Source organism: Bos taurus, chromosome 2 (assembly GCF_002263795.3).
Source record: "Bos taurus isolate L1 Dominette 01449 registration number 42190680 breed Hereford chromosome 2, ARS-UCD2.0, whole genome shotgun sequence".
NCBI classification, from domain to species: Eukaryota; Metazoa; Chordata; class Mammalia; order Artiodactyla; family Bovidae; genus Bos; species Bos taurus.
In genome coordinates this window covers 118,293,057-118,315,206 of record NC_037329.1, presented here as the reverse complement: position 1 = coordinate 118,315,206, position 22,150 = coordinate 118,293,057, and the positions used below count along the sequence as shown (strand labels likewise).

Genomic DNA, 22,150 nt, shown 5'->3' with positions numbered 1-22,150 from the left:
CAAGATTGTGGGAGAAATACCAATAACCTCAGACATGCAGATGATACCAGCCTTATGGCAGAAAGCTAAAAACTAAAGAGTCTCTTGATGAAAGTGAAAGAGGAAAGTGAAAAGCCTGGCTTAAAACTCAACATTCAGAAAACTAAGATCATGGCCTCTGGTCCCATCACTTCATGGCAAATAGATTGGGAAATAATGGAAACAGTGGCTGACTTTATTTTTCTGGGCTCCAAAATCACTGCAGATGGTGACTGCAGCCATGAAATTAAAAGACACTTGCTCCTTGGAAGAAAAGTCATGACCAACCTAGACAGGATATTAAAAAGCAGAGACATTACTTTGCCAACAAAGGTCCATCTAGTCAAAACTGTGGTTTTTCCAGTATGTATGGATGTGAGAGTTGGAGTATAAAGAAAGCTGAGTGCTGAAGAATTGATGCTTTGAACTGTGGTGTTGGAGAAGACTCTTAGGAGTCCTTTGGACTGCAAGGAGATCCAACCAGTTCATCCTAAAGGAAATCAGTCCTGAATATTCATTGGAAGGACTGATGTTGAGGCTGAAACTCCAATACTTTGGCCACCTGATTCAAAGAACTGACTCATTTGAGAAGATCGAGATGCTGGGAAAGATTGAAGGTGGGAGGAGAAGGGGATGACAGAGGATGAGATGGTTGGATGGCATCACTGACTCAATGGACATGAGTTTGAGTAAACTCTGGGAGCTGGTGATGGACAGGGAAGCCTGACATGCTGCAGTCCATGGGGTGGCAAAGAGTTGGACACTACTGAGCAACTGAACTGAACTGAAGAGATTTAAGCCTGCCATTTACTCTTTTCAATATATTAGGGGCACTCAATGATAGCCACCAAAATCCAGTTTTTTAGTCACCATTTATTCTTTTGTAAATGCCAAAGAATTTCACCCACTGTATACCTTCTTGCCTTTATCTCATCCAGTTTCCTACAAGTGAATGTTTAGCAACTGCACAACTAGAGCACGACCATCAATACACTACCTAACAGGCTGTGATCCAGCTTCAGAGCCCATTCTTAGCCTGCTTGCTAGGACCATGATCTTAAGTTGAGTTCCCTAGAAACAGACTCTGCAATAAAGTCTCTTACGTAAGTAATTTATTTTGTATTTCTTTGCTAGAAAGGAATGAGGGAAGCAGGACAGTATTGGGTCAAAAGCTAAGGATGGATATTCAGACAGGCTCCAGCCTGATCCCATGGGATGCACAGAGCATCAAGGTTGGGTCGACTGGAGGCCGGCCCCCAGGCCAAGGACGTGTCACCTCCAGGTGAAGTTGGCTCCACTTGGCTGAAGGCAGCGCTATGGGGAGGGGTGGCATCAGCAGCCAACCCTTCATGCAGCTGGGGAATGAGACATTTGGCCAAAAGAGGAATTTCCAGGACACCAACAACATCCATTATTCCATTATTCATTTGTTTCCTGAAGAGCAAACACTTCCTTGAAATTCTTCTCAAATTCTGCCTCCAGTCTAAGCCCCATTTGGCCAAAATCATTGAACTGGAAAAAAATAATAAAATGATAAAAAAATAATGATCTTTATTATCAATATCACTGGATACCCTGCAACTGAGGACGATCAAGGCTCTTTTATCTTTGACATCCTGAGTTATGTGAACCAGGTTATGCTAAAAACTCATGCAGCCCAGAGTAACTTATGCTTTCTTAAGAGCATGATTATTTCATATTAACAGGACAGGAATGGAAAATGATGACCACACTTGGGAGCTCTTACTTATTTGGCTGGGTTATTGATTTCAGTGAGAATCAGAAAAGTAATCTGTGTTCTTTGTAATAGTGCAAATAGTACAGGGTGGCTGTGTTAGTTCAGTGAACTTCCTTTCCTGTTGCCATGAAGCCACTAACCCTGTGTGCTGAGTACTGAAACCCATGCGCCCAGAGCCTGTGCTCCACAACAACAGAAGCTACCACAATGAGAAGCCCCCATGCTGCAACTAGAGAGTAGCCCCTCACCTGCCTCAACTAGAGAAAGCGCTTACATAGCAACGAAGACCCAGTGCAGCCGAAAACAAATAAAATAAAATAAAATTTTAAGAAAGGAAGAGAAAATGAAATGGAAGCAGAGAGAGCCACTTGCCTTGAAAGATGCCCTGTGGTTCTGAAAGATGAGACGCATGTCCCACACAAACCCTTCCACATTGGAGTAGCCCTGCTCATTCAGCCTCTTCTTGATCTTGTCCAGCCACATGGGCTCCTTGAGGTTTTTAGAAGCCTCTTTCATCTAGGGAAAAACAAAAGTCACTGGGAGCATTACTGGCAGAGTTCAACGTGTGCCTCTTGTGGATTCCCATCAAATCTGGTAGAAACACAAGGTAACGATAACAGGAGCTCACTCTCTTGCTCCTGTGGGAGTCCAGCCTCGACTATCACAGGTGCCGGTTTCCAGCTGGGGGAACATCATGGCACCTGTGATCACTGTTGGTCGTGATTACTTATGATCAGTGTGCATCTCTGTGTGCTCAGTTGTGTCTGATTCTTTGTGGCCCCCTAGACTGGAGTCCACTAGGCTCCTCTGTCCTTGGGATTTTCCAGGCAAGAATACTGGATTGGATTGACCTTTCCTACTCCAGGGGATCTCCTCGAACCCACATCTCCTCTGTGTCCTGCATTGGCAGGTGGGTTCTTTACCATTAGCACAACCTGGGGAGCCCTTGTTGTGGTTACTTACATAATAATAATAGGGAATCCTCGCAAAAAAGGTGCTCTCTGAATGGCAATAGACCTTCAAGAGGAGGAACTCACATTTCTGCAAAAGAAGGAAGCTGTCAACAAAAAGCAGCTTGGAGACATTGAGCCCCATACACATCCTCAGGCCAAACATGACTCATACCAGTCTCTGGAAGTTTCCCCAGATGGGGATGGCTCTTGGACACAGACGTGCAATGGCTGCAAACAAGTCCTGGTGTGACTTGAGTGTGACTGAGTCATGGCTCACCCTGTGGTTGCCTTCCCCCTACCCTGTGCTTGACTTTTCACACTTGGGAAGGCTTGGGTTCCCGTCTGACCTACCAGCTGCTCCTCCGACTGCATCAGCCTCGCCAGGACCTCAGATTCCCCGAGACCCTGCTGGTTTCCTGAAGACTCCTTCATCCTGCAGAAGGTGCAACTCCACGGGTCCCTGCAGGGCCGGGAATAAGTGATCGAGGACAAGGTCCCCAGAAACACCTGCCACTCCCATGTCTGCCACCGTTCTCCTTTCAGGAACATTGGTGGGCACAGCTCTGGGAGGAAGGGGGAGGAAGGAAGACCTCCAGAGTCTCCAAGACTACCATACGGGGTCTGAGTCAATGACCCCCACTACAGTGTGTGGAGCTGGTGTCAGAGTCAGTGGGGGGCTCTCCTTTCTGTGCCCACTTCTGGGAGCACAAGGAATCCTGTCCGCCCGGCCTGCGTGTCAAAACTGGGCCTTACCCCTGGGGTCCTCCGGCTTCCCTCAGCCCATTAATAATGTGACAAAATGAGGGAACCAGCCCATGCTTCCTTTGTTTTCTGAATAAGCACAGAACAGCCAACTCATTGGAAAAGACCCTATGCTGGGAAAGACTAAAGGCAGGAGGAGAAGGGGGCGACAGATGGTGAGATGGTTGGATGGCATCACCGACTCAATGGACGTGAGTTTGAACAAACTCTGGGAGATGGTGAAGGACAGGGAAGCCTGGGTCGCAAAGAGTCGGACACGATTGAGTGGCTGAACAACAGCAACAACAACACTAAACAAGTGTGTTTCCACCCCTGTGACCAGGAGTCAGGTTGGAAAACTTCTAGCAAAGGACAGGAGCTTGGTGGACAAAGGACCTGGCTACCAGCCTCAGTGTCCTAGAGGAGACTGAGTGGCAAAAAGCATCCACCTGCCACTGCCTGCATCTTGAAGCAGCTCTCTGCATCATACCGCTGGACCCTGTACCCATGGGCCCGCTCTTTCCCCATCCAGACATAGTAAGAACTAGGCAGGGAGAGTGGGCGTGGCCAGAGGGAAGGGCCCTAATCAGAAGGGAGGGGCAGCATCTCACGCACTTCTCAGTTTCCACGGGCGGGATGTGACAGTCCTCGTGAAAAGACCTCGAACAAGTGTCACAGCAGAACAGCTTTCCTCCATCCCGGCAGGTCTCACACACATCTGAGTTTCCCAGCTAGAAGGTAAAACAACATCTATATCCCCAGTGAGACCCCAGAAGGCCAGCACTCTGGGAGTCAAGAGCCCACTGCCTTTGTATGAACCTGAATGGACGCATGTGGTTCTCCCTGAGACATTAAAGAACAGCATGGTGTTGGCATTTCAGAAGAAGAAAATGTGCTCTGCAATGAAATTGATGAGGAAGAGTCTATATGTCAGACCAAAAAAGTCTTCCCTGTAAAACCAGAGAATCTAACACTGAAAGACTAGCAGCAAAACAAGGTAATTTTATGGGAATTTATTACCTTGCAGATGAGAGATAAAATAAAGTCCGGAAATAAAGTGCTACATGTGTTTGCCTATACCACAATAATTAAATTGACTGCTGGGAGGGTGATATATTGAGAACTTAATACGGTGGATTAAACTTCTTAGTGTGGAAAGTAGTACAAGATTATTTTAACAATTATTTTGAGTCTTATTCTGGGCTTTTGCATGAAGCTACTTGTGTTGGGTGAATTGGGATTCTGGCCATTTCTTTTGTTTTTGAAATGGCCATACATGAGGAAGTGCTAGCCCCAAGGACCATCTTGCCTAAAGCTCCCTTTCAGTGTTCTGGGGCATCCTCAAAGACATCCCCAACTGGGGACTGAAACTGCTCTGGCATGGAGCCACGGGACCATGCTTCTTCCCTTCAGTGTAAACACTCACAGATTGCCATCATCATTCCCCAGAAAGTAATGACCCCTCTCCCCAGAGGAACAAGGAATAACAGATATAATCAATGTCTAAGAACCTCGTGTGTGCTCAGTTGCTCAGTCATATCCAACTCTTTCTGACCCCATGGACTGTAGCCCACCAGGCTCCTCTGTCCACAGAGTTTGCAGGCAAGAAGACTGGACTAGATTGCCATTTTCTTTTCCAGGGGATCTTCCCGACCCAGGAATCGGACATGCATCTACTGCGGGATTCTTTACTACTTTACTACAGATGGATTCTTTACTACTGAGTCACCAGAGAAGTCCCTAAGAACCTCACATTTGTGTATTTTTTAGTAGATTTATCTACCTCTTTGTTTCTAGACCAGTTCCACATTAGAACCTTCAGGGCGGTGTATATAAAATATTAATGTCCTGGTCCCAGTGCCAGAAGTCTGAATCAGTTTGTCCAGGTGGGGCACAGCTATTGGTATTCTTCTTTAATTCATAGAATGGGTAATTTTGTGTATCAGAATCATCTGGGGACTTTTAAACAATCCTGATGTCCAAGTCTTAGCCTAGACTGATAAACAGAATTTCCTCTAAGTTGGAATCCCAGCAATGCTATTTTCCAAAGGTCTTCAGTTCAGTTCAGTCACTCAGTCGTGTCCGACTCTTTGCAACCCCATGAATCGCAGCACGCCAGGCCTCCCTGTCCATCACCAACTCCCGGAGTTCACTCAGACTCATGTCCATCGAGTCAGTGATGCCATCCAGCCATCTCATCCTCTGTCGTCCCCTTCTCCCCCTGCCCCCAATCCCTCCCAGCATCAGAGTCTTTTCCAGTGAGTCAACTCTTCGCATGAGGTGGCCAAAGTGCTGGAGTTTCAGCTTTAGCATCACTCCCTCCAAAGTAATCCCAGGGCTGATCTCCTTCAGAATGGACTGGTTGGATCTCCTTGCAGTCCAAGGGACTCTCAAGAGTCTTCTCCAACACCACAGTTCAAAAGCATCAATACTTCGGTCTTAGTTGCAGCCCAAGTTGAGTATTAGTCAGAGCAAAGTCTGTTATTAAGGTATGGGGTTTAGGTCAATGCTGAACTGTCCTGTAACATCAGTCCCAGAGACATCACTTTGCTGACAAAGGTCCGTCTTGTAAAAACTGTGGTTTTTCCAGTAGACATGTATGGATGTGAGAGTTGGACCATAAAGAAGGCTGAGCACTGAAGAACTGATGCTTTTGAACTGTGGTGTTGGAGAATACTCTTGAGAGTCCCTTGGACTGCAAGGAGATCAAACCAGTCAATCCTAAAGGAAATCAACCTTGAATATTCATCAGAAGGACTGATGCTGAAGCTGAAGCTCCAATATTTTGACCACCTGATGTGAAGAAGTGACTCACTGGAAAAGACCCTGATGCTGGGAAAGATTGAGGGCAGGAGGAGAAGGGGACCACAGATGAGATGGTTTGATGGCATCACCAACTCAATGGACATGAGTTTAAGCAAGCTCTGGAAGTTGGTGATGGACAGGGAAGCCTGGCATGCTGCAGTCCATGGTGTCGCAAAGAGTTGGACACAACTGAGTGACTGAATAGCAACAATCAGTCCCAGGAAAACTGAGTAGCGGCAGTGAGGGTACTCTTGCTGGAACAGTTGCTTCCTCTTCCCTGTGGACTCTTGGCCATGGGCTGTGAGACCTGACCCTCTGTACCGATGTCCATCCCAAACAAGCCACACAAACACTGGACTCCAGCATTGTTTAGATGACTGAAGAATCCTTCAGTTGGCCAAGGGTCAGAAAGAGTGTAAATAAGATCTAAATCTTGTTGGGGGCATTATTTTGGAGGTAAAGTATATGTAAAGCTATTTGACTATCCCTCCTCTATTGGATGCCATGCATCAGCATTACTGCGTACTTTCCCACCTGAGTGCTGCCCCCTGGAGTTGTGCAAAGGTGACTCTGCTGCAAATGTCCATGTTGTTGCAGCGAAAGGAATCAAAAGGGCTTTCCATGTGGCTCAGTGATAAAGAATCCGCCTACCAGTGCAAGAGATGCAGGTTCCATCCCTGGGTTGGGAAGATCCCCTGGAGGAGGGCATGTCAACACACTCCAGTATTCTTGCCTGGAGAATTCCATGGACAGAGGAACCTGGCAGTCTACAGTCTATAGCGTTGCACAGAGTTGGACATGACTGAGTGACTGAGCACACACGGACACACAAAGCAGCCAATCACATGGTACCAGTTTGAGTTAAAATGCCCTGTGATTTGCTAGATGGTGACCAGCTCAGCACCATGATGGTTCCCTCAAGACTGGATGCAGGGCTTCCATAAAGAACCCGCTAGCCCCAAGTGCATTTCTCTGAAGGATCCATACTGCTGCTAAGTCACTTCAGTTGTGTCCGACTCTGTGCAACTCCATAGATGGAAGCCCACCAGGTTCCCCTGTCCCTGGGATTCTCCAGCCAAGAACACTGAAGTGGGTTGCCACTTCCTTCTCCAGTGCATGAAAGTGAAAAGTGAAAGGGAAGTCGCTTAGTCATGTCCGACTTGTAGCGACCCCATGGACTGCAGCTTACCAGGCTCCTCCATCCATGGGATTTTCCAGGCAGGATCCATGACAGTGTTTAAACCTTAACCTGCCAGCTTCACCTGGCCTGTTCCTTCTGGTTGATGCTTAAAACCATCACGCTCTCCCTGTACCTTGGAATAGAAGTTTGGGATTTTTCTTCCCTTCTCTATTGCCTTCTTTAAAATGCTGCTCTCCCTCTAATTTCCTCCTTACCCCCCATCTGCAGGGCAGCTGTGCCCATTACTACTTCAAGCCCAGGCTCTAGAGACCCCAGTGGTCTCAAGCTCTGTCTCCTATTTGCACTTTCAAGGGGAAAAGAGGAAATGGGAAAGTTTCTACTGCGCAAATGGAAAGGATGCTTTCATCCTTTAAGACACCCAATGCCAGAATCATGTATCTGAGGTGGGCGATGTATTTGCTGTGCCCTGCTCATCACACAGGGCGACACACTCCACCTGAGTGTGAGCGTGCTTCAGGGAAATGCGGTGATGACTCAGAGAAGGTGCTGAGGGAAAGGCCTGCTTTAGTCTGGCTCACAGGTGGGAGTTAGTACTTACACAAAGGTTATCTAAGGTGTTGTCAGGAGACTTTGGTCCTCTTTTCTGCAGAAAAGAAAGATTAAATGACAATACTGAATGTGATGTATGCATCCGTCACTTATTTAAATACCAGTCACTGGAGGGATTCAAGCCATTGTTCACCCATTACTTCACACCTGTTTTTGTGGATACATGTATCTAAAGGAGATCAGTCCTAGGTGTTCATTGGAAGGACTGATGCTGAAGCTGAAACTCCAATACTTTGGCCACCTCACACGAAGAATTGACTCATTGGAAAAGACCCTGATGCTGAGGGATTGGGGGCAAGAGGAGAAGGGGACGACAGAGGATGAGATGGCTAGACGGCATCACTGACTCAATGGACATGAGTTTGGGTAAACTCCGGGAGTCGGTGATGGACAGGGAGGCCTGGCACGCTGCGATTCATGGGGTCGAAAAGAGTCAAATACGACTGAGGGACTGAACTGAACTGAACTGTATCTACTTGGAAAATAAAAAAGTACTAAAGGACCACTGTTCAGCCCAATGCAAGTTCTATTCCCTGGCTCTTAGATGCAAGGTGGAGCCATCTGGGGACTTTAGCCCTGGTTCCCACAGATGGAGTTGGTGGAGCTCTGTTGGTTTTCTTACTTCAAGAGGCCCTTGGGCACTTTTCTCTGCATTATAAAATGCCATCCCACCAAAAGGAGCTGCAGTGAGAGTATCAGGCCGAAGATTCATCATCAACAACCCAGGTGACCACGGGGCCCAGAGTCCTGGAGTTCATGCAAACGTCTCAGAGGAAAATGCCACTGCCTGTCACAGGTCTCCTGGGGCACAGCCTCAATGATAAAATGTACCCAAACTTCCCAGGGCTATAGCTCTTCTTCCAGAAGGTCACCCTTCTCTCCCCTCCCTTCAAATCCCAAGAAGTCAGCTAGCTGACTCTTTAAAGGTAACTGACTACCACCCACTAGCTTTACATTGCTTTCCAATATTCAATAGAATGACCTGGCCTCCATCCCTCTTGGGCAGGGGTTCCCAACCTCTGGGATCTAATGCCTGATGCTCTGAGATAGAGCTGAGGTAATAATAATAGAAATAAAGTGCACAATAAATGTAATGCACTTAAATCCTCTGGAAACCATCCCTCCTCCCTAGTTCATGGAAAAATCGCCTTCCATGAAACCAGTAGCCTGGTACCAAAGAAGTTGGGGACCACTGCTCTAGGACACAGGCAGCCTCAGCTTTGAGCTCCAGCCCAGGGCAGAGTGGTCACGGACAAGTGTAATCCAGTGTCAATGATCTGAGAGGTGGCTATGTCACTGCCCATCTTTCTATTGCCCATTCTAAACTCACTGCTTCCCAAGTGGCTCAGTGGTAAAGAATATCCCTGCCAAGCAGGAGACGTGGGTTCAATCCCTGGGTCAAGAAGATCCACTGGAGGAGGAAATGGCAACCCATTTCAGTCTTCTTGCCTAGGAAATCTCATGGACAGAAAAGCCTGGTGGGCCACAGTGCATGGGGTCACAAGAGTGGGACACAACTTAGCAACTAAACAATAACCCCGTTAGTTATTCTTCCATGTTAGGCAATGAAGTTGAAACAATCCTTGAGGTCAAGGATATTGTTTTAATCTTCTGAAGACCATTGGGCATTTAGTAAGCATTCAATAATTGCATGTTGGATAAGTGAATAAATGAGTATCATTTCACTTAAGAAATCCCTTGGAGGGGGAAATGGCAACCCACTCCAGTATTTGTGCCTAGAGAATCCCATGGATAGACGAGCCTGGTGAGCTACAGTCCACAGGGTTGCAAAAAGTCAGACACGACTGAGCTATTAATACTTTTTTTTCCACTTAGGAAGAGATTACTTGCTATCTCTTAAGCAAATTTTTTTTTCTTAAGCAAATATTACCCAACATTAAAAAGATTGTTCTAGAGGAATGTTGTTGTACAGTTGCTAAATCATGTCCAACTCTTCATGATCCCATGGACTGTGGCACGCCAGGCACTTCTGTCCTCCACTATCTCCTGCAATTATTTTACAACACTGCAATTGTCATTAAAAGGTGTTATGACCTTTGTCAGGAGCCAGGAAGCCATCATGTAGTGCTGAGAGTGACACTGAAGATTCCCAAAGCTAAGGAAAAAAGAGGTTCTGAGAAACACAGAAGACCCATGGGAGTAGTAATGAGTCCTGAGGTTTGCCACTTGGGGAACATCTGCTGTTGTGCAGAGGGAGATGCAAAATGAAGAGGTAACTGCAGGTTGCTGCCAGAAAGTGCTGTACCCATGACTAAGGGTAGAATCTATTGTTAAGAAGATGCCAGCTTACTCGGGTAAACTAACTGAGTAACTCTTAGCACTTGGGGAATGATACAGATGCTGGTCTTCAAGATACTCACTAAGTAGGGCAAATAATAGTTCCCTGTAGGAAATCCAGCAGGTGAAATGTCCCAAGGACTTAGAGTTTCAACTGTCCAGAACCTCAGATAACGTCAGGTCCTGGATCTCACATTCCCAGTGGAAAATGAAGTCCCATGGGCCAACTACGTGTGACCTGTCTTAGAAGTTCTGTGAATGTCTTGATTGGCCATTTCTTTTTTTCAATTATTTTGTCTGCACCATGCAGCATGTGGGATCTTAGTTTCCCAACCAGGGACTGAACTCATGCCCCCTGCACTGCAAGGGTGCACCTAATCACTGCACCGCCAGGGAAGTCCCTTGAATGGCCATTTCTATGTGTACATAAGAACGGCACTTCTCACCTCCATCTTGTTTTCAAGTTCTCATTCATAGCCAAACTTGGAAAAGCCATCTCCGTGTCCTGAATCTACACTGCACCTTACATATTTGTTGTCTCCATAGAGGAAGGAATCACTTTCACAGACAGAAGGGAGGTCTGCACAGCAAAAGAGTGGCATCAAAGTAACCAGTTTTCTTGGCCAGCCCTTCCTATACAATCCACTGATCTCCCAAGAGCTTCCCACCCTACAGCACCATCTTCATCAAGGGCAAATAATGGCCCCCTGAAAAAGAGTATGTCTGTGTGTAGACTATTAAGGGGTGGAAGGGGATACAAATGATCAGAAAAGAAATATGTTTCTTGTTGCCTATCTTACAAAATGGTATATGGACCAAGATAGACAATCTTAGACTGGGATTCTCTGAATGACTGTGAACATGCTTTCACTCCATTAGATTTCATTAAAGTTAGGAAATAGTAATACTGATTTTAAAAATCTGGGTTTGATTTGAAGACGACCTTATCACCCTCTTACAATACACTTCTGCATGTTCCAGAATCATGCTTGCCTTTACAATTTTGACAACATCTGCATCTGTAGCTAAAGCACATCCATGAGGCCTATTTTGATGGCTCCTTATCACTTCTATTTCAAATGGTTTGCCATCAAGAAGACCTTGCCATCCAGAACAACATAATGTTCAAAGAAGCAACACTGAAGGCATATGCCAAAAGTTTTTTAAAGGTGGGAGCAGGGTGTTACACAGTTTAGAAACCACAAAATAACACACTGTGCATGCAAAATCGATTATGTGATGAATTTCTAGAAAATTATGTAATAATCACCTTTTTTCTCCTGCCATATTTCCTTGGAGGATTATGGAGAAATCTTCTCTGAAAGATAAAAAGATCCAAGTATATGGTTTGCCTATGAGTCTGGCACTCCCAACCTCTTCCCAAATATTTCTACCTGGATGCCCCACTGTCGGCCCAAAGCCATGGTATCTAAATGAGAAACCATCTCCCTCTCTTCACTTGTATTTCTCCTAAATTCAATCAGTGGCACTTTAAAAATCATCTTTAGAACATTCTTCCCTTCTTGTGCTTTTCCCCTTAAGTTTTAAGAGGTTTTCCTTTATAATCTCTTTGACACCTCTCTCCCGCTCTCCATTCCTACCAGTCACTCAAGCTTGAGTCCATATACCAAGGCTTGTCAATCAATATACACTTATCCCATGCCTACTGGGTGTCAGATATTCTCAACAATCTTGGACACACAAAGATGGACACAGAAAAAACAATGCGCGAAAGGATAAGAGTAAAACTATAAGAAGATCTTAGTAATGGGCTGAGAAAGCTCAGGGAAGAAGTGGTCGGGGCCAAGTGGGTCAGGGAATATTCAGGGAAGAAGAGCATTTGAGTTGAACACTGCGTGTTGGGTGTAGGTTTCTTGAGTTGAAAAGATGCTGGAGTCATTTCAGTGTCCCTTGGCCATATAAGACACTATTCTAAACATGTCATTTCATATCTCAGAAGACTTCATTGATTCTGCATTGTCTATGAGTTTAAACACTTTAGCCTGGCATTAAATTCGTCTACAAACAATTGCAATTGAATTGATGGATTATGCCTTATTATATACAGTATGTCTATCTCAACCCACTAGGCATGGTTCTAGTTTTCACATCATTCCTTCTCAGGAATACCTTTTTCCTACCTGTTTGATTGTAAACTGTCGTCTTCTTCCAGTGCATAAAGTTGACTACATTCACCTGAGTCAGAACGATCCTTCCCTCCTCCAAACTCCTATTCCATCCTGACAAACGCAGTGGAATTTCCTGCCTCTTTCACAGCAATGATGTGCTATGTTGTACTGAGGTTAGGAATGTGGAACACTCTCCCCAGGTGAGAGGATAAACTCAGAGGCATCTGAGCTTTCGTGATAAGTCAACAAATATTTTGTGAGCAAATAGTGACCTTATTCTTGGGGAACAACAAGGAAAGTCACATCTGTCCTGGCCCCCAGAATACCTCCATCAGCCATAGCAGGGGCCTCCCTCCACAGCGAACACTTATCTTCCAATTCTTTGATCTTCCGTGGCCGCCTCTGATTTCAAATTCCCTGGGGGTGAACCAGTCTCCGTTCTCACTCTGTATACACTTCACCCAGGATCCTGTAAGACCAGGGTAAATTCATCTTCAGCCTTCCTTGTTTTCAGAAGGCGGGCTCCCACCACACTGGATCCTGGACACACCCAGTTTAGGCTCAAGATCTAAAACAGAAGAGTCTGGCCTCCCCTTTCAGGCTTCAGAATCCCCACATCTAGCCTCCAAATCCCCTCACAGGAGATTCACTGCCTTGTGGCAACATTTCTTTAACGGATGTGCAACAACAACAACAAAAATGATAATTACCATCAAAATCAAGCTTTTAAAAGTATTTCAAAATCACCTAAAAAGGAAAAGCAAGTGACTTTGAAGTGAGAGAGCATTTCAATTTGCCAGGGAGAGGACCTTGAGCCCATGGGAGCAGAAACTCGAGTTGAGACTGAGATCTCCGATGGGTACCTTGTGGCTCAGAATGGCACCATAGCAGCATCTGTGCCCTTTATCACACTTTCTACCCAGTTCAATGGCATTGTTGAGCAGAGATTTCCCATCCCCAAAATCATGGATAGCTGGTATTAAAAGTAACTGTGAAATGCTATACAATGGAAAATTTAAGTTATGTTATAAAAGATAATCATATGTTAGCATCATTAGTCATTACAGAAAAGCACAGCCAAACTATTTCACATCCACTAAGATGACTGTCTTAGAAAAAAGAGACAATAACAAGTATTCGCATGGAAACAGAGAGATTGGAACTCTCATACACTGCTGGTGGGAAGATAAAATATTACAGCCACTGTAGAAAACATTTTGATGTTTCCTCAGTAGGGTTAAACATGGAATTATCACAGGAACCAGCAATTTCACTCCTAGGTATATACTGGAAAGAATTAAAGACTGTTCACACAAAAACTAGAACATGAATGTTCAAAATAGCATTATACGTAATAGTAAAAGAGTGGAAACAATCCAAATTGATGAATGCTGCTGCTGCTAAGTCGCTTCAGTCGTGTCCGACTCTGTGCGACCCCGTAGACGGCAGCCCACCAGGCTCCTGCGTCCATGGGATTCTCCAGGCAAGAGTACTGGAGTGGGTTGCCATTGCCTTCTCCAATTGATGAATAGCTAAACAAAATATGGTATATCTATACCATGGAATATTATATTATGTGGCAATAAGAAAGAATGAAGTACTAATAATGCCATTACATGGATGAACCTTGAAATTGTCATCATAAGAGAGAAAGCCAGTCACAAAATGGCACATATTACCTGATTCCATTTTACATGAAATACTGAGAATAGGCCAATTTATGGAGCAGAAAATAGATTAGCCAGTTCAGGGTTGGGTGGTGGGGTGAGTATGAGACTGGGCATTGATTACTAAGAGACATGGAGTTTCCTTTAGTGGGAAAGTATTTTGACAAAAATATTCTATAATTCGATTGTGGTGATAGTTACACCATCTTGTGAATATACAAACAAAATTCAGCATTGAATTGTACACCCTGAGTGGTGAATTGTATCTCGGTTAAGTTGTTTACTAATACTTTATATCAATTATGTAAATTAATTCCTGACAGCTATACCATGAAGTAGGTTTTAACGATTTCTTTTTTGGATGAAGAATTTCAGGCTCAGAAAGGTCCCATTCTCTACTCAGATGAATCAGTTCCTCTTGGCACAGGAGAGGCTGGGACTCACGTTATCTGATTCTGAATTCTTTGCTGGTCCTCATTATATCAAGCACCTGCCCTGGTGATAATCATCCCGAGGGAGAAAGGACATGAAGGTAGGGACTGAGAGCCTCGTCCCTTGTGGACATGTCCACGTGGGAATGAGCACCTAATGTGTGTGATTTCTTAAAGTATGAAAATATTAACCTAGGTATCCCTTCCCCCTTCTCAAGCGAAATGGTGGCCCCCATTCCTTCAACTATGTGTAATTCACATAGGTAATCCCATGACTTCTCAAGATTCCCTCAGATAGGCATTGCATAGTAGACCTTAGAACTCACCGTGTTTCAATTTCTTCTTGTGTAACTTTCCCTTCACCTTACCACAGGTCACAGGAATTATCTGAGAGTGAAAATCCACACGTTCATATGTGTACTTTCTTTTCCCTGAAAGAGAAGATTCCTTCATGGTCTCATTTTCAGTTGCACCTGTACCACTTCTCCCATGTTGAGTTTGTTCTTATAAAGGTATGAAGGGATGTAGAAAGCTTTATACCACAAATCTCCAGAGTCAAGGGCTTCCCTGGTAGCTCAGTTGGTAAAGAATCCACCTGCAATGCAGGAGACATGGGTTTGATCCCTGGGTCAGAAAGAGCCCCTGGAGAAGAAAACGGCTACTCACTCCAATATTCTTGCCTGGGAAATCCCATGGATAGGGAAGCCTGGCAGGCCACAGTCCACGGGGTCTCAAGAGTCAGACATAACTTAGTGACTAAACCACTACCACTAGAGTCAAAGCCTTTCTTCCAAGTGACATTTTCGATACATGACTACAGAATATCCACCTCTAACTCATCCCTCAAGTTTCACACAAAACTGAATGTGTTAGTAAAAAAATCAGGCTTCAATAAAACTCTTAGCTCCCAATCCAGTCAGCCTCACTGATTCTCATACAACAATGAAGCATATAGCTGCCTCATGTTCTGAAGGGACCCATGGGACGTCCCTGGCAGTTTAACTGTTAAGACTTTATGCATGGGACACAGGTCCCATTCCCAGTCCTGGAACCAAGATCCCTCATGCCTCAAGGCCAAAAGGAAGAAAAAAAAGTTCTTTCTTTCGTCATTGAAGGGAATCCTCCAACTATTTCACCACAGTTACGTAGCTGGAGCAAAATGAGAGCCTACTTGCATCTCTCTATGTCAGGTCTGGCTGAGTGAGCAGAGAGGGCAATGATGGGGGAACCTAGTGGAGGAGACGTCTGCCTTCTCTTTGTGTTCTCTGCTTTGTTTCACGCTTCTTTCTCATATCAGCACTCTCCTTAACTAAAAGAGGAGTTCAGGAAGCTCTAGAATAATCTGCAAGTTACATGGGGAGAGGGCTGCTGGAGACTGAGTCCACAGAAGTGGGGGTGAAAGGTCTTTGAATAAACTAGCTCAAGGAGGCTGTGTAACTGATCCTGACCGTGCAAGTCAATGTTTTAGAGCCATGGCGGGAGGAGGGGGAGCTGTCCATGGTCCAGTTTTGAGATAGTAGACTAGGAGACCTGGGATGGGCTGTGAAAGATGGCTGGCCTCATTCACCCTCTTAGTTTACAGATGAAGAAACTGAAGGGAAAGCAGTCAAGTGACAGGCCCAAGCCCACACAATCAGAAGAGGATGACAGACTTCTGACCACCACTCCAGGCTATCCATGGTGTGCAACCTCTGACTTTCTGTGTAGCAAGAGAAGGGCCAGTTAAATAATGTGTGGGTTGTGTATGTGCCCTTTATGTGCAAACGGACTATTTCTGGCTTAAAAGTGATCAGTTCAGCGGGGAGAACAACACTGTGATAGCCCTTGGACCCACGGGGTCTGGTTTAGATCTGTCACCAAGTTTCTTGTTTGTGAAATTATCTTCTTTTTCATCCAGGCACATTTTGAACCAAATCGTAAACTTTTCCTGTTAGTAAAGCTGCATAAAGCAATTAGGGAAATGGATTTATCAATAAAAACACAGTGCAAAACAGGAAATTAGCTGCCTAATTATTGAGACAATATTTCCTTTTTCTTCCTTACCTCTTGACTTAGCTCTTCTCTGTGGGATTCTGTCATTATGAGTAAAGCGGGGTCTGCCTCTCCTTTTCCCTGAGGAAATAGAAAAACAGAATCATACAGAATCAACACGCAGCTGCATTGCATCTATTAGTGCTTTTCAGAATTTCCACTGAAATGTAATTTCCCAGAAGCCTATCTAATGCACAAAGAAAAATACATCCTTCCTAGTCTTTAAGCTACCAAGAATTAGATGGCAAGTTTTAGACTTATATTTTACTTTTCATTGTCACACATTAGTAAAACAAACAAGAAATTGATATCAGCATTTTACTTATATCCCAAGCAACCATGTGTTAACTGTTTAATGTACAATTAAGGGAAATGAGTTCTAGGAAACCCTATGGCAGGCTTTGCAGGTGAGACACATGTTACACACATCACCTGGAATGAAGCTGTTTGTACATTTAGTGTACAAATAGTGTTAGTAATGTAACCAAGAGTTTTGTCCACCTGAGCTTAGACAAAGATTTTGGAATCTAAGAAACTAAGAAAGAGAAGAATGCTAACCAAGAGTCCTCCAAAACCTTGATTTCACATAGTAACTAAGAATGGACTCAGTAAATATTGCAGCAGAGACTGTCCTGCCATTTACAAGTTAATTGGCTGTGGATATGTATCTCAAAGTTTGCTATCATTCACATGTGCTTTATTTTCTAAGGTAGGAAGATAAATTCATTTCCTTCTTTCTGAGTTCAGTGCCCACCATCCAATGACTGCCATCTGGTGGGAAGGGTAATTCAGACTCCAAGAAGAAATATTTTCCAGGCTACTCCTTCCTAAGTGCTATAAACTCTAAGCAGATTATGAGCGTATATCAGACCAGCAAAGTAAAAAGACTCTTTCCTTCAGTCAAACCCAAAGTGGATCCAATGGTTGGCAGAATAATTTTACTTTCTGGTCTTAAGACTAAGCAGTTACTGAGAAGATTTTCAATTCCTCAAGATCAAAATGGCCCTATGGGACAAATCTTGATGATTAGACTTTATCAGAAGGTCTACAACTTACAACAACCTTGCAAGTGGTCACCTGTTATTATTTAACAGGATAATATGAGCTCAAGGAAGAGGCCTACAGAGATTTATAAACTTGTGTAAGAAAGTATTGGGTTGCCTGAAAAAGCTCGTCCAGGTTTTAAATGTACAGAAAACCTTGAATGAACTTTTTGGCCAATCCAATAGAATAAAAGTAATAGCCATGGGCCAGGGAGAACCACTAAAAAGGTAGAAATGGGATTCTTAAAGAGGTGGATTAATCTTTTGATTTCCTCTTACTTTCTCCCTCTGGAAGGTGGGTCCACTACACAGCAGAAGGCCATCCAGCCAGGTATGGCTCTCAAGGCTCTCCTCACCTCCTCGCTCACCCAAGATGCCAAAGAAAGAAAGAAAGAAAGAAAGAAAGTGAAGTCGCTCAGTTGTGTCCAACTCTTTGTGACCTCATGGTCTGTAGCTTGCCAGTCTCCTTCATCTACAGGATTTTCCAAGTAAGAGTACTGGAGTGGGTTGCCATTTCCTCCTCCAGGGCATCTTCCTGATCCAGGGATTGAACCTGGGTCTCCCGCATTGCAGGTAGACTCTTTACTGTATGAGCCACCAGGGAAACCCTTAAGATGCCAAAGTGGTAGAATACTCTAGAAAACCAGGATATTTCTGGCCCTCTTTCTCATTCCTCCCTCCTCTTCTAAAGGTCCATGCTCACAGCCCAATGAGAAGAGATGCAGATATCTCATCCTTGCCTCTTCTGTATTCCAGCTCAGCTTGGCACTAAAGCTCTAATCACAACCTTAGACAGTCCAGCAACTGTAGAGCTCTTTCTTTCTCTCTGTCTGTCGCTCACTGGTTATGCCTTTCCTGGATAATGGGTGTGTTGTAGTCGTGTGTGTGTGTGTGTGTGTGTGTGTGTAAGTCGTTTCAGTCAAGTCTTATTCTTTGTGACCCTATGGACTGTAGCCCACCAGGCTCCTCTGTCCATGGGATTCTCCAGGCAAGAATACTGGAGTGGGTTGCCAAGCTCTCCTCCAGGGGATCTTCCCCAGCTAGGGATCGAACCCAAGTCTTATGTCTCCTGCATTGGTAAGCGGATTTTTTACCACTCGCACCACCAGAGAAGCCATCAAATCTGTTAGCCTACTATCTGTAAGGAGAACAATAAAATACACTGCAGTCCATTCTAGTTTTTGGAGCTTCTAGTAAAAGGAAATTTTGAGCTTAAAACCCACTGCTTCATAATATAACACTACTTGTATTTTACTTTCAAAACAGATTGGCTGATCAAGGCAGGATTTAACTATTTCTATGTCCCCAGGGTATAGTACCCATTTAATAACACTGAAGCTCTATAACAAGCCCTAATATATATTCTAGCAGTCAGGTTATAATCTAGGTCTATAGCCATACCACTCTGAACACATCTGATCTTACCTAATCTTGGAAGCTAAGCAAGGTCAGGCCTGGTTAGGACTTGGATGGGAGATTATAATCTAAAGTTATTATTATTTTTAATTGTTATGGTTAGTATTGGCTTCCTTGGTGGCTCAGTGGTAAAGAATCTGCTTGCAATGCATGAGATGTGGGTTCAATGCCTGGGCTGGGAAGATCCCTGGAGAAGGAAATGGCAGCCCACTCCAATGTTGCTGCCTTGGAAATCCCATGGACAGAGGAGCCTGGAAGGCTATGTCCATGTGGTCGCCAAAGAGTTGGACACAACTTAGAGACTAAACGGCAACCAACCAAACGGCTGGTATTAACCCCTAGAAGTAAATGTGACGATTTTTAATCTAATACTGTTTTCTCCAAATCTTAGTAGTACTAAGACCCAAAAGTTGAGAACAAATTACTAAGTGCCAAAAAGTATGACCAAGTGCCCCAGTTTATTCAGGACTAAGGGGCACCCAAGATGTGGGACTTAAAGCGGCAGAACTCGGAAGGTCCTCAGCAAACCGGGTTGAGTTGGTCACCCTACTTCCGAGCAGGAAGATCCCCACATCCGAAGGCAATGGACTGAACCAGGTAGGTGACATCCAAAGTTTCGATGGAACAGGTTATGGAGGTACTAAATCTGCCTTCATATACAGACTATATTTCTTTCCCAAAACTTCAGGCTCATGGCCTGACCTCACCTCTTCCCTCACCACCAATTGATGAAAGCATCTCATGGAGAAAAGAGCTAGTGATTGTGGGCTTTTCTCCACAGTGTCAACTCACAGCTGTGCCTGCCGGGTAAGATGCTACCACATCTGATCTCTCCTCTCTCATCCACTTTCCTAATCCTGAATGACTCAGACTAGCAGTTCCTGAGCAGGAATAGAGCCAAGAGAGAGTGAGAAAAGACCGCAATTATGCCGCCTCTTCACCATAGGTATTTCAGACCAAGCTTACTCAGGAGGAAAGAGTGGAGGTGCTTTGAGTTGGAGAAAAAACTAGTCTTAATACAAGGCTAGAAAGGACCTTCAATAACTGTAAAAGACTTTTATTCCTGTTAAAAGGGAACACGAAAGCTCTATGACCTGCTCCCAAATATGAAAAACTTAACTAATAGAAGATTGATTTGAAAGGGCAATGAAAGAATGAACTTGCTTTCTACTTACAATTTATAAAGTCTAACCATTTTAATAAACCAAACATGTGAGATAAAGGAATTTTTGTGAAAACAGATAAAACTAAGAGGAAAAAAAATTTAGATCCTGGGCAGATAAGAGCTATGATATAAATGCAAACAATTAATAAAGCTGGCTTCAAATGGGCTTGCTTTCTAGATTTCATGGTGGTCAAATTGACTGGTAAGCTTGAGTAGGAAAAAAATGTGCGGGGGAGGATCTGTGTTCCTCAAAAGCATAGCAAAATTTCTATTGATCCTTCAGGGCAAAATAGAAGTGTCACAGTCTTACTCCTGATCTTGGCAGGTTTCTGCAGACTCATTTTCACCTTCTTTCCACGTGGGGCCTGTTGGCCAGCAGTTTTGCTGTTGTCTAGGGCTAGGCAGGGGAAAATACAGAGTTAAACAAAAAACAGCTGACATGTGAGATGAAAAGCAAGTGAGAAATGTTACGAGAGAGAGTATAAGACAGTGGGGAAAATGCCAATTAGGAGCCAGAAACCCATGAAAATCCATTTAACTCTCTCTGTCTCTTCCTGCATAACATAGATCTGCTACTCTTATTCCGTCTCATCACAGAGTTGTGGTGAAGGTCAAGTGTTAAAGTTTTTCAAAAGTGTTCTATAAGTTGTATATTACAAGCTACCATACCTTATGGCTGTCTAATTGTAAAAATACATTAAAACGTATCAATCTACTATTGACCGTGTGTTGAAAACAAAAAGTTCAATTCAGAAGTATCCAAAAAGAAAAGCAACGGGTAATGGTTTTAATTCTGAACCCCCCTGAACTGTGCACTCAGACAAGAAAGAAAGTTATGGCAAGGGATCTCAAGCAGGTGTCCAGAGCATTTTTTATTTATGAGGGATGACTTTTAAATTGTGTACAAGATTTCACTACACTTAGGGGAAAATATGGTTTAGAATTGATCTGTGGACACAAAGACCTAAGTGAAAATGTTAAAAGGATTAAATACAGATATTTAGTGTTTTGAAAATAAATCATTCTTAAAATGGATGCAACCACTTTTTTTTTCTTTTTGAACAATATTGTACACATTCACTAATAGGGCAGCCATGGAAATTGGCAAGAACATAAGATATATAGATTGGTGACAAATAATAAATTTTCACTGGACTCTACATAGACCTACTGACTCAAATATTGGAAATCAGGGACTTCCCTGGCAGTCCAGTAGTTAAGACTTCAAGCTTATAATGCAGTGGGTGTGGGTTTGATCCCTGGTCAGGGGAGCAAGATCCCATATGACACAGGGTGTGGCCAAAAAAAGCCTTGGAAATCACATGGAAAATGAAGTCTAGTCCTCATTGTCTAGAGAAAGAGTGTTCCTTAAACTGCTACTAAGATAAATAAGATTTCATGGGTCTGATGAGAAGTAATACATATACATTACTGAAAACTCAGAAAATAAAAATGGCTTCAAATATCACCATCTGGAGAAAGCCACAGTTACCTTGTTCAAAGATATCCTGTTAGACCTTTCTTTTTGCATATTTTGCTGTTTAAATGACACTTCCATTACAATAGTTGAACATGTTTAATATTTTGAATTTATACATATAACTTTAAAAAACATAAAACTAGAAACATCACCTATATTCCAATGACTACTGCATATGTTCTTCTGGATGTACTGACATTAATTTTTCCATGTATCTATATCTGTCTCTCCCTCTATATATAGATTGATAAATATGTATAAATAAGGATTTATAGAGGTATAAAAACTCATAATGCTTATACATATATTTAACACACACACACTTGCACACACATACACATATAGTCTGCTTTGTTCATTTAGGCTTCTTTGGAACATCTCTCCAAATTAATGATAATTTCTTGACCTAGGAAAGAAGCCATATATTGAGGACAGCAGTGTCTGTACTATTTAGCTCTGCACTACTGCACACGTGAACTAGAAAC

At 43.7% G+C, this 22,150-nt stretch overlaps 1 protein-coding gene across 35 annotated transcripts in view; it reads right to left on the bottom strand.

Moving 5' to 3' along the window:
* Nucleotides 1-1,113: 1,113 nt before the first annotated feature.
* Nucleotides 1,114-22,150, bottom strand: part of LOC510377 (nuclear body protein SP140-like protein) — an 81,158-nt gene continuing 60,121 nt past the window's right edge. For 24 of the 35 annotated variants that reach the window (XM_059879223.1, XM_059879227.1, XM_059879222.1 and 21 more), the window contains 12 exons: nucleotides 20,496-20,582; nucleotides 16,574-16,642; nucleotides 15,071-15,172; nucleotides 14,857-14,961; nucleotides 12,759-12,901; nucleotides 11,574-11,621; nucleotides 7,995-8,039; nucleotides 4,066-4,181; nucleotides 3,061-3,169; nucleotides 2,720-2,797; nucleotides 2,129-2,272; nucleotides 1,114-1,530 (listed from right to left, as the gene is read on the bottom strand). In XM_059879223.1, the coding sequence (XP_059735206.1) occupies nucleotides 1,438-1,530; nucleotides 2,129-2,272; nucleotides 2,720-2,797; nucleotides 3,061-3,169; nucleotides 4,066-4,181; nucleotides 7,995-8,039; nucleotides 11,574-11,621; nucleotides 12,759-12,901; nucleotides 14,857-14,961; nucleotides 15,071-15,172; nucleotides 16,574-16,642; nucleotides 20,496-20,582 (1,139 nt within the window). In that variant the 3' untranslated portion in view covers nucleotides 1,114-1,437. Of the gene's footprint in view, nucleotides 1,531-2,128; nucleotides 2,273-2,719; nucleotides 2,798-3,060; nucleotides 3,170-4,065; nucleotides 4,182-7,994; nucleotides 8,042-11,573; nucleotides 11,622-12,758; nucleotides 12,902-14,856; nucleotides 14,962-15,070; nucleotides 15,173-16,573; nucleotides 16,643-20,495; nucleotides 20,583-22,150 lie in introns of those variants that run through there. The other 11 variants (XM_059879237.1, XM_024981963.2, XM_024981991.2 and 8 more) reach the window with 4 other exon arrangements.